General features: G+C 49.3%; 1 protein-coding gene across 1 annotated transcript in view; it reads right to left on the bottom strand.

The window, feature by feature from the left end:
* The window catches only part of LOC135505603 (G-protein coupled receptor 176-like), a 30,561-nt gene that overhangs the window by 4,679 nt on the left and 7,716 nt on the right, over positions 1–18,166 (bottom strand). Inside the window, exon 2 of the mRNA XM_064924668.1 lies at positions 5,603–5,855. Within this exon, the coding sequence (XP_064780740.1) occupies positions 5,603–5,855 (253 nt within the window). The remainder of the gene's footprint in view (positions 1–5,602; positions 5,856–18,166) is intronic.

Raw genomic sequence — 18,166 nt, 5'->3', positions numbered from 1 at the left:
GGATAAGAGCGTCTGCTAAATGACTTAAATGTAAATGTATGTAAATGAGTGTAGAATGGAGTGTAGCTGTGAGTGTAGAATGGAGTGTAGCTGTGAGTGTAGAATGGAGTGTAGCTGTGAGTGTAGAATGGAGAGAGTGTAGAATGGAGTGTAGCTGTGGGTGTAGAATGGAGTGAGTGTAGAATGGAGTGTAGCTGTGGGTATAGAATGGAGTGTAGCTGTGAGTGTAGAATGGAGTGTAGCTATGAGTGTAGAATGGAGTGTAGCTGTGAGTGTAGAATGGAGTGTAGCTGTGAGTGTAGAATGGAGTGTAGCTGTGAGTATAGAATGGAGTGGAGCTGTGAGTGTAGAATGGAGTGTAGCTGTGAGTATAGAATGGAGTGGAGCTGTGAGTATAGAATGGAGTGGAGCTGTGAGTATAGAATGGAGTGGAGCTGTGAGTATAGAATGGAGTGTAGCTGTGAGTGTAGAATGGAGTGTAGCTGTGAGTTTAGAATGGAGTGTAGCTGTGAGTTTAGGATGGAGTGTAGCTGTGAGTATAGAATGGAGTGTAGCTGTGAGTATAGAATGGAGTGTAGCTCTGAGTATAGAATGGAGTGTAGCTGTGGGTATAGAATGGAGTGTAGCTGTGAGTTTAGAATGGAGTGTAGCTGTGAGTGTAGAATGGAGTGTAGCTGTGAGTGTAGAATGGAGTGTAGCTGAGAGTATAGAATGGAGTGTAGAATGGAGTGTAGCTGTGAGTTTAGAATGGAGTGTAGCTGTGAGTTTAGAATGGAGTGTAGCTGTGAGTGTAGAATGGAGTGTAGCTGTGAGTGTAGAATGGAGTGTAGCTGTGGGTATAGAATGGAGTGTAGCTGTGAGTGTAGAATGGAGTGTAGCTATGAGTGTAGAATGGAGTGTAGCTGTGAGTGTAGAATGGAGTGTAGCTGTGAGTGTAGAATGGAGTGTAGCTGTGAGTATAGAATGGAGTGTAGCTGTGAGTATAGAATGGAGTGGAGCTGTGAGTGTAGAATGGAGTGTAGCTGTGAGTTTAGAATGGAGTGGAGCTGTGAGTATAGAATGGAGTGGAGCTGTGAGTATAGAATGGAGTGGAGCTGTGAGTATAGAATGGAGTGGTGCTGTGAGTGTAGAATGGAGTGTAGCTGTGAGTTTAGAATGGAGTGTAGCTGTGAGTATAGAATGGAGTGTAGCTGTGAGTATAGAATGGAGTGTAGCTGTGAGTATAGAATGGAGTGGAGCTGTGAGTATAGAATGGAGTGGAGCTGTGAGTGTAGAATGGAGTGTAGAATGGAGTGTAGCTGTGGGTATAGAATGGAGTGTAGCTGTGAGTTTAGAATGGAGTGTAGCTGTGAGTGTAGAATGGCGTGTAGCTGAGAGTGTAGAATGGAGTGTAGCTGAGAGTGTAGAATGGAGTGTAGCTGAGAGTGTAGAATGGAGTGTAGCTGCGAGTTTAGAATGGAGTGTAGCTGAGAGTGTAGAATGGAGTGTAGCTGTGAGTATAGAATGGAGTGTAGCTGTGAGTGTAGAATGGAGTGTAGCTGTGAGTGTCAGGGAGAGAGTCCCTCCCTGTGGACTGTCAGTTATTTTGGCTGCAGCTCAGAACAGGGAGCTCTGCAGGAGAGACAAACAGCACCAGGCAGAGTGGAATACACATTCTGCATCAATTACAGCCCATCTCCAAACCACACGGGGTGAGTAGAGATAGAGGGAAGTTTTATCTGGTACAAAAACAGATTATACTGTTTTCAGTGTTAAAACGCCCATACCAGTAGAAATCCACTTTTTGGAGCTGAAAGACGACGGCCAGAGCTTACCCATGATGTTGCACAACGATTTAAGTCAATCAGCAATCGTTTTAGTCAAAGTGTGATATATTTGAAGTGAAAAATCCGAACTGCCTACTTCGTGCAATTTTGTGTGAATGTCTTTTCCTGTGATATGACATACAGAGTATTTTCAGCTTACGCTCCGTTTTCAATCCTTGCAGAAAATAAAACACGTTTTCACGTGAAATTTCAGATGTGAAATCATGTGAAAAATGGAACACGTCACGTAACATTTCATGTTATCACGTTGCTTTACATGTTATCACATGTTGCTTTACATGTTATCACATGTTATCACATGTTATCACAAAACTTTACATGACATAACATTTTTTCACATTATCTTCACATAAGATCACAACACTTTACATGTTATCACATGTTATCACATGTTATCACATGTTATCACAACACTTTACATGTCATAACATGTTATCACATTATCTTCACATAAGATATATTTAAAAAATAATAATTGAACCTTTATTTAACTAGTTATTTAACTAGCTGCCCTATGGGACTCCGGGATCATGGCTGGATGTGATCAAATAAAATAAAATAAAATGTATTTATATAGCCCTTTGTACATCAGCTGATATCTCAAGGTGCTGTACAGAAACCCACCCTCAAACCCCAAACAGCAAGCAATGCAGGTGTAGAAGATGTGATGCAGCCTGGAATCGAACCAGGTACTGCAGTGCGCTGTGATGCAGTGTCTTAGACCACTGCGCCACTCGGGGGCCCATATAGAAGACCCCGTCGCCCCAATATGAATGGTTAAGACCATTAAAGTGTTGCTTCACTGCACGCTCCACTGCTTTAATAGGTGTAACGTCAGCTAGAAACCACAGGCGTCTATCCAGATGAGGAAAAGAGGCACCTGCGGAAGAACAAAACAATTCCAAGGAACTTCCAGTGACATGACATTTGAGGTCTGCATGATCATGAGAAGTCATTGTCGCCTTTCATTTCACTTTCACTGTGAGAACCATGAGCACAGGCTGACTTGGCTTTGATGCACCGCAGCCGAAGCCTACCAGCAGTCTGCCAGCAGTCTACCAGCAGTCTACCAGCAGACTACCAGCAGTCTTTCAGCAGTCTACCAGCAGCCTACCAGCAGTCTACCAGCAGTCTACCAGCAGCCTACCAGCAGTCTTCCAGCAGTCTACCAGCAGCATACCAGCAGTCTACCAGCAGCCTACCAGCAGTCTACCAGCAGTCTACCAGCAGTCTACTAGCAGTCTACCAGCAGTCTACCAGCAGCCTACCAGCAGTCTACCAGCAGTCTACCAGCAACCTGCCAGCAGTCTACCAGCAGTCTATCAGCAGCCTACCAGCAGTCTACCAGCAGTCTACCAGCAGCTTACAAGCAGTCTACCAGCAGCCTACCAGCAGTCTACCAGCAGCCTACCAGCAGTCTACCAGCAGTCTACTAGCAGCCTGCCAGCAGTCTACCAGCAGTCTACCAGCAGCTTACAAGCAGTCTACCAGCAGTCTACCAGCAGTCTACCAGCAGCCTACCAGCAGCCTACCAGCAGTCTACCAGCAGCCTACCAGCAGTCTACTAGCAGCCTGCCAGCCATCTACCAGCAGTCTACCAGCAGCTTACCAGCAGTCTACCAGCAGCCTACCAGCAGCCTACCAGCAGTCTACCAGCAGTCTACCAGCAGCTTACAAGCAGTCTACCAGCAGTCTACCAGCAGTCTACCAGCAGCCTACCAGCAGCCTACCAGCAGTCTACCAGCAGCCTACCAGCAGTCTACTAGCAGCCTGCCAGCCATCTACCAGCAGTCTACCAGCAGCTTACCAGCAGTCTACCAGCAGCTTACCAGCAGTCTACCAGCAGCCTACCAGCAGCCTACCAGCAGTCTACCAGCAGTCTACCAGCAGTCTACCAGCAGCCTACCAGCAGTCTACCAGCAGTCTACCAGCAGCCTACCAGCGGTCTACCAGCAGCCTACCAGCAGTCTACCAGCAGCCTACCAGCAGCCTACCAGCAGTCTACCAGCAGTCTACCAGCAGCCTGCCAGCAGCCTACCAGCGGTCTACCAGCAATCTACCAGCAGTCTACCAGCAGTCTACCAGCAGCCTGCCTGCAGTCTACCAGCAGTCTACCAGCAGTCTACCAGCAGTCTACCAGCAGCCTACCAGCGGTCTAATTACAAAAGGTTGCAGCGCGTCCATTACAATGTAGAAACACAATGCTTATGACAAATCCAGATCCATAACCAGCCATAGATCATCTTATTATTTCAAACTATTTCTATGGCAGATTCATGGCCGCAATTTACGGAAGACGCCAAAACGTTGGAAATAACAAAGACAGGCCAGTGGTTTCCATCTGTGGTGAAGTTAACGACAGGCCAGTGGTTTGCATCTGTGGTGAAGTTAACGACAGGTCTGTGGTTTCCATCTGTGGTGAAGTTAACGACAGGCCAGTGGTTTCCATCTGTGGTGAAGTTAAAGACAGGCCAGTGGTTTCCATCTGTGGTGAAGTTAACGACAGGCCAGTGGTTTCCATCTGTGGTGAAGTTAAAGACAGGCCAGTGGTTTCCATCTGTGGTGAAGATAACGACAGGCCATCTGTGGTGAAGTTAACGACAGGCCAGTGGTTTCCATCTGTGGTGAAGTTTTCCCTAAATTAATGCTTATGACAAATCCAGCTCCAGAACCAGCCATAGAACCAGCTGGCTAATCTTTTGAATGAAGTGTATTAACAAAAAACAGCAACAACCGGTAATATTAGCTAGCTAGACAAAGTCAGCAAGATAGCTAGCAACACTGACAAGCCAGACCCAGTTCATGAATATGTATAAGTAGCCGTCGTCATTCTTTGGAGGATGTGGAAACTAAACGACAGGAAATGATGTTGAAATAGTGGCGTAGTGGCATGCACGGGGGGGTCGTTTAAAGGTCTGTGTTTACAAGATCAAGCCGTATCCCCACTGTGTGGTGTTCCACATGTATAAATAAATAAAAGCATGAACACAGGACATGTGCTTTATTACTGCGCCGAAATGTCAGGCAAGTATCAACCGCTAGCAGTCCCCCCAGACAGATCTGAACAGATGGGATCGGTAAGCAGTGCCCCCCCCCAGACAGATCTGAACAGATGGGATCAGTAAGCAGTGCCCCCCCAGACAGATCTGAACAGATGGGATCGGTAAGCAATGCCCCCCAGACAGATCTGAACAGATGGGATCAGTAAGCAGTGCCCCCCAGACAGTTCTGAACAGATGGGATCAGTAAGCAGTGCCCCCCCAGACAGTTCTGAACAGATGGGATCAGTAAGCAGTGCCCCCCAGACAGATCTGAACAGATGGGACCAGTAAGCAGTGCCCCCCCAGACAGTTCTGAACAGATGGGACCAGTAAGCAGTGCCCCCCCCAGACAGATCTGAACAAATGGGACCAGTAAGCAATGCCCCCCCAGACAGATCTGAACAGATGTGACCAGTAAGCAGTGCCCCCCCAGACAGATCTGAACAGATGGGACCAGTAAGCAGTGCCCCCCGGAAAGATCTGAACAGATGCGACCAGTGAGCAGTGCCCCCCCCCAGACAGATCTGAACAACAGATGGGACCAGTAAGCAGTGCCACCCCCAGACAGATCTGAACAGATGGGACCAGTAAGCAGTGCCCCCCCCCCAGACAGATCTGAACAACAGATGGGACCAGTAAGCAGTGCCCCCCCCAGACAGATCTGAACAGATGGGACCAGTAAGCAATATGTTGCAGCAACCAGCAGTGCAGTTTGATTTTCCTGCAATCACCCACCTGTCGAGTGCGATGGCAGCGAAGCTGAGCACGGTGACGGAACAGAAGAGTTTGTGGAGGAACTTCAGGGCCTTGCAGAGCAGCAGAGTGTGTAGCCACCAGCAGCAGCGAGGGCTGGCCCCTAGAGCCACGTCAAAGGGAACACACACCAGACCCGCACAGATCCCTGAGCACGCCAGGTTCTTAATGAAGCGACTGGTCACCGACTTGAAGACACTGGTACAGCAGGTACACCATAAAACAGTACCATTGCCTGTGAGAGGGAGAGAGAGGGAGGGAGAGGGAGCGAGAGAGAAAGAGAAACAGAGGGAGGGGGGTGAAGAGGGGAAGGGAGGGGGAGGAAGAGGGGCGACAGAGAGAGGGAGGGAGGGAGAGACAGGAGAGGAGGGAGAGGGGAGGAGAGAGAGGGAGAGACAGGAGAGGAGGGAGAGGGAAGGAGAGAGTGTTTAGACTGGATAATGTGTGATGGTTTTACAGTATAAGGGAAGGTAAGAAAATGTAATACAGTGAAATATCATGTGTGAGTTTTGGAAGAGCTTTTTGGAAAACAGTCAGGAATAAACAACATTGAAAAAATGATCGATATTACATGCCCTTCTGTCTTTTCCAGTTGCCTTAACAATCACCTTGTCAAAACAATCTATTTGAACTGGAGGGCAGAGGCAGGACTGAGGGGCACCGAGAGGACAGATACATTTTAGCAACAGGTGTGACGTGCCACTGGTATTCCACACACATCCCAGAGCTTGTGACTCATCACACACACACACACACACACACACACACACACACACACACACACACACACACACACACACACACACACACACACAAAAACTGGTACTTCACTTCACGTAACCCACCATCCCTCCTGGCTCCTTCCCTACTCCCACCATCCTCTCGCTCCCTCCTTCCCTACTCCCACCATCCTCTCTCTCCCTCCTTCCCTACTCCCACCATTCTCTCTCTCCCTCCTTCCCTACTCCCACCATTCTCTCTCTCCCTCCTTCCCTACTCCCACCATCCCTCCTGGCTACATTCCCTACTCTCACCACCCTCTCTCCCTCCTTACATACTCCCACCATCCTCTCTCCCTCCTTCCCTACTCCCACCATTCTCTCTCTCCCTCCTTCCCTACTCCCACCATCCTCTCTCCCTCCTTCCCTACTTCCACCATCCCTCCTGGCTCCTTCCATACTCCTACCATCCCTCCAGGCTCCTTCCCTACTCCCACCATCCTTTCTCTCCCTCCTTCCCTACTCCCACCATCCTCTCTCTCCCTCTTCCCTACTCCCACCATCCCTCCTGGCTCCTTCCCTACTCCCACCATCCTTTCTCTCCCTCCTTCTCTACTCCCACCATCCTCTCTCTCCCTCCTTCCCTACTCCCACCATCCTTTCTCTCCCTACCTTCCCTATTCCCACCATCCTCTCTCCCTCCTTCCCTGCTCCCACCATCCTCTCTCTCACTCCTTCCCTACTCCCACCATCCTCTCTCTCCCTCCTTCCCTACTCCCACCATCCTCTCTCCCTCCTTCCCTACTCCCATCATCCTCTCTCTCCCTCCTTCCCTACTCCCACCATCCTCTCTCCCTCCTTCCCTACTCTCCCTCCTTCCCACCTTTCCCTACTCCCACCATCCCTCCTGGCTCCTTCCCTACTCCCACCATCCTTGCTCCCTCCTTCCCTACTCCCACCATCCTCTCTCTCCCTCCTTCCCTACTCCCACCATCCCTCCTGGCTCCTTCCCTACTCAGACCATCCTCGCTCCCTCCTTCCCTACTCCCACCATCCTCTCTCCCTCCTTCCCTACTCCCACCATCCCTCCTGGCTCCTTCCCTACTCCCACCATCCTCTCTCCCTCCTTCCCTACTCCCACCATCCTTCCTGGCTCCTTCCCTACTCCCACCATCCTCTCTCTCCCTCCTTCCCTACTCCCACCATCCCTCCTGGCTCCTTCCCTACTCCCACCATCCTCTCTCCCTCCTTCCCTACTCCCACCATCCTCTCTCCCTCCTTCCCTACTCCCACCATCCTCTCTCTCCCTCCTTCCCTACTCCCACCATCCCTCCTGGCTCCTTCCCTACTCCGACCATCCTCGCTCCCTCCTTCCCTACTCCCACCATCCTCTCTCCCTCCTTCCCTACTCCCACCATCCCTCCTGGCTCCTTCCCTACTCCCACCATCCTCTCTCCCTCCTTCCCTACTCCCACCATCCTCTCTCCCTCCTTCCCTACTCCCACCATCCTTCCTGGCTCCTTCCCTACTCCCACCATCCTCTCTCTCCCTCCTTCCCTACTCCCACCATCCCTCCTGGCTCCTTCCCTACTCCCACCATTCTCTCTCCCTCCTTCCCTACTCCCACCATCCTCTCTCCCTCCTTCCCTACTCCCACCATCCCTCCTGGCTCCTTCCCTACTCCCACCATCCTCTCTCCTTCCTTCCCTACTCCCACCATCCTCTCTCTCCCTCCTTCCCTACTCCCACCATCCTCTCTACCTCCTTCCCTACTCCCACCATCCTCTCTCTCCCTCTTTCCGTACTCCCACCATCCCTCCTGGCTCCTTCCCTACTCCCACCATCCTCCCTCTCCCTCCTTCCTTACTCCCACCATCCTCTCTCCCTCCTTCCCTACTCCCACCATCCTTTCTCTCCCTCCTTCCCTACTCCCACCATCCTCTCTCCCTCCTTCCCTACTCCCACCATCCCTCCTGGCTCCTTCCCTACTCCCACCATCCTTTCTCTCCCTCCTTCCCTACTCCCACCATCCTCTCTATCCCTCCTTCCCTACTCCCACCATCCTTTCTCTCCCTCCTTCCCTACTCCCACCATCCTCTCTCTCCCTCCTTCCCTACTCCCACCATCCTCTCTCTCCCTCCTTCCCTACTCCCACATCCTCTCTCCCTCCTTCCCTACTCCCACCATCCCTCCTGGCTCCTTCCCCTACTCCCACCATCCTCGCTCCCTCCTTCCCTACTCCCACCATCCTCTCTCTCCCTCCTTCCCTACTCCCACCATCCCTCCTGGCTCCTTCCCTACTCCCACCATCCTCGCTCCCTCCTTCCCTTCTCCCACCATCCTCTCTCCCTCCTTCCCTACTCCCACCATCCCTCTTGGCTCCTTCCCTACTCCCACCATCCTCTCTCCCTCCTTCCCTACTCCCATCATCCTCTCTCCCTCCTTCCCTACTCCCACCATCCCTCCTGGCTCCTTCTCTACTCCCACCATCCTCTCTCCCTCCTTCCCTACTCCCACCATCCTCGCTCCCTCCTTCCCTACTCCCATCACCCTCTCTCTCCCTCCTTCCCTACTCCCACCATCCCTCCTGGCTCCTTCCCTACTCCCACCATCCTCACTCCCTCCTTCCCTACTCCCACCATCCCTCCGGGATCCTTCCCTACTCCCACCATCCTCTCTCTCCCTCCTTCAGTACTCCCACCATCCCTCCTGGCTCCTTCCCTACTCCCACCACCCTCTATTCCTCCTTCCCTACTCCCACCATCCTCTCTCCCTCCTTCCCTACTCCCACCATCCCTCCTGGCTCCTTCCCTACTCCCACCATCCTCTCTCCCTCCTTCCCTACTCCCATCATCCTCTCTCTCCCTCCTTCCCTACTCCCACCATCCCTCCTGGCTCCTTCCCTACTCCCACCATTCTCTCTCTCCCTCCTTCCTTACTCCCACCATTCTCTCTCTCCCTCCTTCCCTACTCCCACCATCCCTCCTGGCTCCTTCCCTACTCCCACCATCCTCTCTCCCTCCTTCCCTACTCCCATCATCCTCTCTCTCCCTCCTTCCCTACTCCCACCATCCTCTCTCTCCCTCCTTCCCTACTCCCACCATCCTCTCTCTCCCTCCTTCCCTACTCCCACCATCCTCTCTCTCCCTCCTTCCCTACTCCCACCATCCTCTCTCCCTCCTTCCCTACTCCCACTATCCTCTCTCTCCCTCCTTCCCTACTCCCACCATCCTCTCCCGCCCTCCTTCTCTCTACTCCATCTCTGTCTAGTGCACTAATGAAAAATAATACATCCGCATGTCCATAGTTGAAGGAGTCCCCCTTGAGCTGCTATGATAGAAAACTGCACATGAAAACAGAGGAGAATAAAGGACTTTTATAATTGGTATTTCAGCTCGTGCCATTTTCAAGACAAGTCTCAATTCTGTATTTTCATATCCTCCATTATATTAAATATATACATTATTATAATTATGGGGCCGATTCAGACATAGGAATTTACGCCTTTCCTACGGACGCCTTTCCTACGGACGCCTTTCCCTTTCCTACGGACGCCTTTCCTACGGACGCCTTTCCCTTTCCTACTGACACCTTTCCTACGGACGCCTTTCCCTTTCCTACGGACAGCTTTCCCTTTCCTACGGACACCTTTCCCTTTCCTACGGACGCCTTTCCCTTTCCTACGGACACCTTTCCCTTTCCTACGGACACCTTTCCCTTTCCTACGGACGCCTTTCCTACGGACGCCTTTCCCTTTCCTACGGACACCTTTCCCTTTCCTACGGACACCTTCCCTTTCCTACGGACACCTTTCCCTTTCCTACGGACGCCTTTCCCTTTCCTACGGACACCCTTCCCTTTCCTACGGACACCTTCCCTTTCCTACGGACACCTTTCCCTTTCCTACGGACACCTTTCCCTTTCCTACGGACGCCTTTCCCTTTCCTACTGACGCCTTTCCTACGGACGCCATTCCCTTTCCTACTGACGCCTTTCCCTTTCCTACGGACGCCTTTCCCTTTCCTACGGACGCCTTTCCTACGGACACCTTTCCCTTTCCTACGGACGCCTTTCCCTTTCCTACGGATGCCTTTCCCTTTCCTACGGACGCCTTTCCTGCGGACGCCTTTTTCCCTTTCCTACGGACGCCTTTCCTACTGACGCCTTTCCTACTGACGCCTTTCCTACGGACGCCTTTCCCACGGACGCCTTTCCCACGGACGCCTTTCCCTTTCCTACGGACGCCTTTCCCTTTCCTACGGACACCTTTCCTTTCCTACGGACGCCTTTCCTACGGACGCCTTTCCCTTTCCTACTGACACCTTTCCTACGGACGCCTTTCCTACTGACACCTTTCCTACTGACGCCTTTCCTACGGACGCCTTTCCCACGGACGCCTTTCCCACGGACGCCTTTCCCTTTACTACGGACGCCTTTCCTACGGACGCCTTTCCTACGGACGCCTTTCCCTTTCCTACGGACACCTTTCCCTTTCCTACGGACGCCTTTCCTACGGACGCCTTTCCTACGGACGCCTTTCCTACGGACGCCTTTCCCTTTCCTACGGACGCCTTTCCCTTTCCTACGGACGCCTTTCCTACGGAAGCCTTTCCTACGGACACCTTTCTCTTTCCTACGGACGCCTTTCCCTTTCCTACGGACGCCTTTTCCTTTCCTACGGACGCCTTTCCTACGGACGCCTTTCCCTTTCCTACTGACGCCTTTCCCTTTCCTACGGACGCCTTTCCTACGGACGCCTTTCCCTTTCCTACTGACGCCTTTCCCTTTCCTACGGACGCCTTTCCCTTTCCTACGGACGCCTTTCCCTTTCCTACGGACGCCTTTCCCTTTCCTACGGACGCCTTTCCCTTTCCTACGGGCGCCTTACCTACGGACACCTTTCCTACGGACGCCTTTCCTACGGACGCCTTTCCTACGGACGCCTTTCCTACGGACGCATTTCCTACGGACGCCTTTTCTACTGACGCCTTTCCCTTTCCTACGGACGCCTTTCCTACTGACGCCTTTCCCTTTCCTACGGACACCTTTCCCTTTCCTACGGACGCCTTTCCCTTTCCTACGAACGCCTTTCCCTTTCCTACGGACGCCTTTCCTACGGACGCCTTTCCCTTTCCTACGGACGCCTTTCCCTTTCCTACGGACACCTTTCCCTTTCCTACGGACGCCTTTCCCTTTCCTACGGACACATTTCCCTTTCCTACGGACACCTTTCCTACGGACGCCTTTCCTACGGACGCCTTTCCCTTTCCTACGGACGCCTTTCCTACGGACGCCTTTCCCTTTCCTACTGACGCCTTTCCCTTTACTACTGATGCCTTTCCCTTTCCTATGGACGCCTTTCCTACTGATGCCTTTCCTACGGACGCCTTTCCTACGGACGCCTTTCCTACGGACGCCTTTCCCTTTCCTACGGACGCCTTTCCTACGGATGCCTTTCCCTTTCCTACGGACACCTTTCCTACGGACGCCTTTCCTTTTCCTACGGACGCCTTTCCCTTTCCTACGGACGCCTTTCCCTTTCCTACGGACGCCTTTCCTACTGACGCCTTTCCCTTTCCTATGGACGACTTTCCTACGGATGCCTTTCCTACAGACGCCTTTCCTACGGACGCCTTTCCTACGGACGCCTTTCCCTTTCCTACGGACGCCTTTCCCTTTCCTACGGACGCCTTTCCCATGGACGCCTTTCCCACGGACGCCTTTCCTACGGACTTCTCAGTATTTGGTAAATCAGACTTTGCTTATTCATTTGCAAAACTCGCTCTGTAGGTGTGGCTACCTCGCACACTCTGAATCAATTCCATTCAACTGCTGAAAACCCGACCACTTGCTGGCCAACAGATTTCCTGGAGGAGTTTTCATTCAAAAGGGTCGTCACTACTTTTATCTTAAGTCGTCCCTTTAAATATGGTGTGTTTTAGTTACAATTTTGTCGACAGACTCACTGGACTAATATTAAAGATCAATAAAAGAAAGCCATCTAAATATATCCATATTTGTCTCTGTTTCAGCACCAAATCGGTAGATTTAAGAATAGTCTGATCTTGTGAATTATTTAGGGTTAGGAAAGTATTTATGAGTAATACATTTTTTTTTAAATGGTTTGGAGAGCCTTTACACACTAAAGAAATAAAGCAGTGGTTTGGTTCATTCTGAAATGTGTCACATTAATTTCTTTAACCCATGGTAACCCATGGTAACCCATGGTAACCCATGGTAATGTTGTAAGATTGGTTTACGTAGAATTATAATAGGGAGGATAGTGTACACTAGTAGAATATACCCGTGTGTGTCGCCTGCACTAACCATGGTACTGTGTGATGACACGGCCAGGAAAGGGGCCATGCTCCGGGTTCAGACTGTCACGGCTTGGTCTGCGCTCCGCTCCATAACTGACTGAATTATCCAACATGTCTTTTATTTATATATGATCAACTGTTACTAATGATCATCAGCAACAACCACACGGACGTGACAGCGTTTACAGAGGAAGCAAATTAAGGTAAACGAAACAATGTAATTACAGGGAATGATAATGTAGGCTATACGAACTGACAGGAACTGAAGAAAAATATAATAATTACTAATGATCCTCAGCAACAACCACACGGTCGTGACGGCGTTTACAGAGGAACTAATAACTCAACTGGATGATAATGTAGGCTATAACAATTTGAAGGGAACTAACAGTAAATTGTCAGTTGAATATGTGTTGTTATTAAGCCCACTGATAATATAAGCCATATTCTTTAGGTCTCTTGTGGGTGATTGTTCATGTCTTTGTGGAACCAGATAGGACTGTTTCGGTTTGTTCACATTTCTTGTTTTGCACATTGTTGTATTTACATCTTTATTAAAGATGTACAAAACTAACCACGCTGCATTTTGGTCCGCCTCTCTTTCACCAGAAGAAAACCGTTACAGAGAGAGAGAAGTTCAGGATAGTCTATCATTAAGACATTCGAGAGTGCCCATCCCTGAAAGTTAAAAGGGCGTACAATTTAAATTCTGCATAATGGCACAGCATTTCATAAACTTCACTGTAGGAAAATGTATATGTTGATATGGTTAAGTTTGCTGCCACATGACTGGTTTCACGTCTCCAACGATTTATAAGGTCAAATAGATCAAAAACAAACAAGTGTCATTGATATATTCACAATCCTCTTATCCAAAGGGATGACTCCTTTACCTAGCTGTTATCACGGTGTAACGTACAGTGCATGCAGAATGGTATTGTTTCTATCAGAAAGGAGATGTCCACTTGGAACCGGTAGGTTTGCTAGATTCGTGGTTTCCTCACTAGTTAAAGGTGGTGGAATTATTAGGGAATTACTGTGAAACTTAAACTAAGCGCAGTCTTAAATCGCCACCTGTCCCTTTTTAACAGCTGGGCAACGGCACACATTTCAGCAAATAAACGGCTGTTTCAAATAAATTCAAATGTTTAACCGTTATTTAACTAGGCAAGTCAGTTAAGAACTCCTGATCACGGCCGGTTGAGACCAGGGTCTGTAGTGACGCCTCTAGCACTGCGATGCAGTGCCTTAGACCGTTGCACCACTCGAGAGCCCCAAATAAATGCCGGGTCTAAATGAATTGTTTACGAGATTACCATGAATTACCATGAATTACCACAAATTACTGTGAATTACCACAAATTACCACGAATTACCATGAATTACCGGGAATTGCTGGGAATTACCACAAATTACCATGAATTACTATGAATTGTCGTGAATTACCATACATTTCCATGAATTGTTTATAAGCTATAATGTTTTATTTGTTACAATAAATAATTAAGTAATGACTCTAAAAAATTATGGCAATCATCCATTTCTATCGCCAGTAAGAAACTGCTAGCCATTGGTTGCTAACTGCTGAGAACTGCTAGCTAACTGGCAAGCACAAAAACCAGTCAAAAACTTTGGGAGTATAGTACCCTGGAAATCAGCCGATCTAGTGGCAAAAAAAAGAACTGACGAAAATGCACAGTCAAATAAACCTTTTATTTTTTATAGAGGCATACGAAGACAAAAGAAACGCGAGAGTGTGTAAATGATAACATTTTAGTGCAGGAAATGAAGACATTGATTAAATGCTGTCTCTAATAGAAGCCTGTCTATAATAGAAGCCTGTCTCTAATAGAAGCCTGTCTCTAATAGAAGCCTGTCTCTAATAGAAGCCGGTCTCTAATAGAAGCCCGTCTATAATAGAAGCCCGTCTCTAATAGAAGCCCGTCTCTAATAGAAGCCTGTCTCTAATAGAAGCCCGTCTCTAATAGAAGCCCGTCTCTAATCGAAGCCCGTCTCTAATAGAAGCCCGTCTCTAATAGAAACCCGTCTCTAATAGAAGCCCGTCTCTAATAGAAGCCCGTCTCTAATAGAAGCCCGTCTTTAATATAAGCCCGTCTCTAATAGAAGCCCGTCTCTAATAGAAACCCGTCTCTAATAGAAGCCCGTCTCTAATAGAAGCCCGTCTCTAATAGAAGCCCGTCTCTAATAGAAGCCCGTCTCTAATAGAAGCCTGTCTCTAATAGAAGCCCGTCTCTAATAGAAGCCCGTCTCTAATCGAAGCCCGTCTCTAATAGAAGCCCGTCTCTAATAGAAACCCGTCTCTAATAGAAGCCCGTCTCTAATAGAAGCCCGTCTCTAATAGAAGCCCGTCTTTAATATAAGCCCGTCTCTAATAGAAGCCCGTCTCTAATAGAAACCCGTCTCTAATAGAAGCCCGTCTCTAATAGAAGCCCGTCTCTAATAGAAGCCCGTCTCTAATAGAAGCCGTCTCTAATAGAAGCCCGTCTCTAATAGAAGCCCGTCTCTAATAGAAGCCCGTCTCTAATAGAAGCCGTCTCTAATAGAAGCCTGTCTCTAATAGAAGCCTGTCTCTAATAGAAGCCGTCTCTAATAGAAGCCCGTCTCTAATAGAAGCCCGTCTCTAATAGAAGCCCGTCTCTAATAGAAGCCTGTCTCTAATAGAAGCCGTCTCTAATAGAAGCCTGTCTCTAATAGAAGCCTGTCTCTAATAGAAGCCGTCTCTAATAGAAGCCTGTCTCTAATAGAAGCCTGTCTCTAATAGAAGCCTGTCTCTAATAGAAACCTGTCTCTAATAGAAGCCGTCTCTAATAGAAGCCCGTCTCTAATAGAAGCCCGTCTCTAATAGAAGCCCGTCTCTAATAGAAGCCCATCTCTAATAGAAGCCCGTCTCTAATAGAAGCCTGTCTCTAATAGAAGCCCGTCTCTAATAGAAGCCCGTCTCTAATAGAAGCCTGTCTCTAATAGAAGCCTGTCTCTAATAGAAGCCTGTCTCTAATAGAAGCCTGTCTCTAATAGAAGCCTGTCTCTAATAGAAGCCTGTCTCTAATAGAAGCCTGTCTCTAATAGAAGCCTGTCTCTAATAGAAGCCTGTCTCTAATAGAAGCCCGTCTCTAATAGAAGCCTGTCTCTAATAGAAGCCTGTCTCTAATAGAAGCCTGTCTCTAATAGAAGCCTGTCTCTAATAGACTACTGGGTTATTAACAGAAGTTTCACAGTATGTCAAGGTAAGAAAACGGCTTACCTGTAAGACACCTTAATTTATTTGTTCTTCACCCCCAAACTAAGATGAATAGCACTCTATTCTCATGCTGAAGTTTCACGGTAATGTCAAGGTCAGAATACGCACGAAAAGAAAAGTGCACAAAAGGGATTTACGTTTCATTTTCGTGCTCTTAACTCGGGTCAGAATCGGCTCCAATATGCACTGCTGGTCTGTATGGGCATTGAGACTTGTTTTGAAAAAGGCTGTCCACACATAAGGTTTTGCCATACTGTATGTATTTAAATGTCTCTGAAAGCAGGAGGATGGGCAACCACTGAGCTGGTTAAAATGAGCTGTACCTTTCTTTTCTATGTATCATCCTCATTATGTTTCAACGGGCTGGCACCTGCGGGACACCTCTCCGTCTCGGAACGGTGGTCTGTGGACTGTACGGTCTGAGTGCTTCTGAACTAGGCAGACATCTTTCTTTCCCCCATTCACTATCTGACTCTTAAATAACTCGAGTTCTCCTTCACTCTCTCCCTATCTCACAGAAGCCCTTCACAGCAGGTAGACACATTCTTCTCTTCGTCAAGCTGACAGAAGTCTTTTAGGACCTAACAGGCACAGCTCCGCAACTCCAATCTTCTCAGCTCTTCCTGGAAGCCCCTACTTCCAACTGACAGAGACTTTGAAGCCCTCACTAACGGAGACTGAGCACTCAAAAAGGCATTCAATTATTTAGTTTTCTTCTTCCAGGAAACTCAAATTGTTTCTCTGCTTTAAAAGACAGTGTTCTAGAAAACTTTTGCTTAGTTTGAATGGCGCGCTGCTGAAGGAGACAATGGTTGAGTGTTTTAAAGGTATAGATGACCTCATCAATGATCTGTTTTAAAGGTATCGATGGCGTCATCAATGACTGGGCGGCAGGTAGCCTAGTGGTTAGAGCGTTGGAGCGTTGGACTAGTAACCGGAAGGTTGCGAGTTCAAACCCCCGAGCTGACAAGGTACAAATCTGTCGTTCTGCCCCTGAACAGGGGGTTAACCCACTGTTCCCAGGCCGTCATTGAAAAGGGAATAGGGCTCTGGTCTAAAATGGCGCACTGTATAGGGAATAGGGCTCTGGTCTAAAGTGGTGCGCTATATAGGGAATAGGGTGCCATTTGGGAAACATTCCCCTATTGACTCTTCAGTAACCCAGCAATCTTCTCCTCCAGCCCCTCTCTCCCGACTGACAGAGCCTCATTTGACTCCAGACTGACAGAGCCTCATTTGACTCCAGACTGACAGAGCCTCATTTGACTCCAGACTGACAGAGCCTCATTTGACTCCAGACTGACAGAGCCCCCTCTGAATCCAGACAGTCAGCCAGTCATTCAGTCAGGCTGCCAGTCAGTCTCTCAGACATACCTTTAAAACACAGGTCATTTTTTAAAATGTAACTAGGCAAGTCAGTTAAGAACAAATTCTTATTTACAATGATGGCCTAGGAACAGTGGGTTAACTGCCTGTTCAGGGGCAGAACAACAGATTTGTACCTTCTCAGCTCTGGGATTCAATCTAGCAACCTTTCAGTTACTGGCCCAACGCTCTAACCACTAGGCTACCTGCCGCCCAGTCATTGATGACGCCATCGATACCTTTAAAACACAGGTCATTGATGAGGTCATCTATACCTTTAAAACACAGGTCATTGGACTATTTCTCATCTCTCACACACTCTCTCTTCCTCCATTCTTTCTCCCTCTTTCTCTCTCCTCATCCCTCCCTCTCTCCCCATCCCTCTCTCCTCATCCCTCCCTCTCTCTCCCCATCCCTCCCTCTCTCTCCCCATCCCTCTCTCCTCATCCCTCCCTCTCTCTCCCCATCCCTCCCTCTCTCTCCTCATCCCTCTCTCTCTCTCCCCATCACTGCCTCATCCCTCCCCCTGTCTCCTCATCCCTCTCTCTCTCTCCTCATCCCTCCCTCTCTCTCCACATCCCTCTCTCCCCATCCCTCCCTCTCTCTCCTCATCCCTCCCTCTCTCTCCCCATCCCTCCCTCTCTCTCCCCATCCCTCTGTCCTCATCCCTACCTCTCTCTCCTCATCCCGCCCTCTCTCTCCTCATCCCTCCCTCTCTCTCCCTCCCTCTCTCTCCTCATCACTCTCTCTCTCTCCCCATCACTCTCCCTCATCCCTCCCCCTCTCTCCTCATCCCTCCCTCTCTCTCCTCATCCCTCCCTCTCTCTCCACATCCCTCTCTCCCCATCCCTCCCTCTCTCTCCTCATCCCTCCCTCTCTCTCC

This window comes from Oncorhynchus masou, chromosome 19 (assembly GCF_036934945.1).
Source record: "Oncorhynchus masou masou isolate Uvic2021 chromosome 19, UVic_Omas_1.1, whole genome shotgun sequence".
Classification (NCBI taxonomy): Eukaryota; Metazoa; Chordata; class Actinopteri; order Salmoniformes; family Salmonidae; genus Oncorhynchus; species Oncorhynchus masou.
The sequence above is the reverse complement of the archived record's forward strand: the minus strand, read 5'-3'. Positions and strand labels throughout refer to the sequence as shown.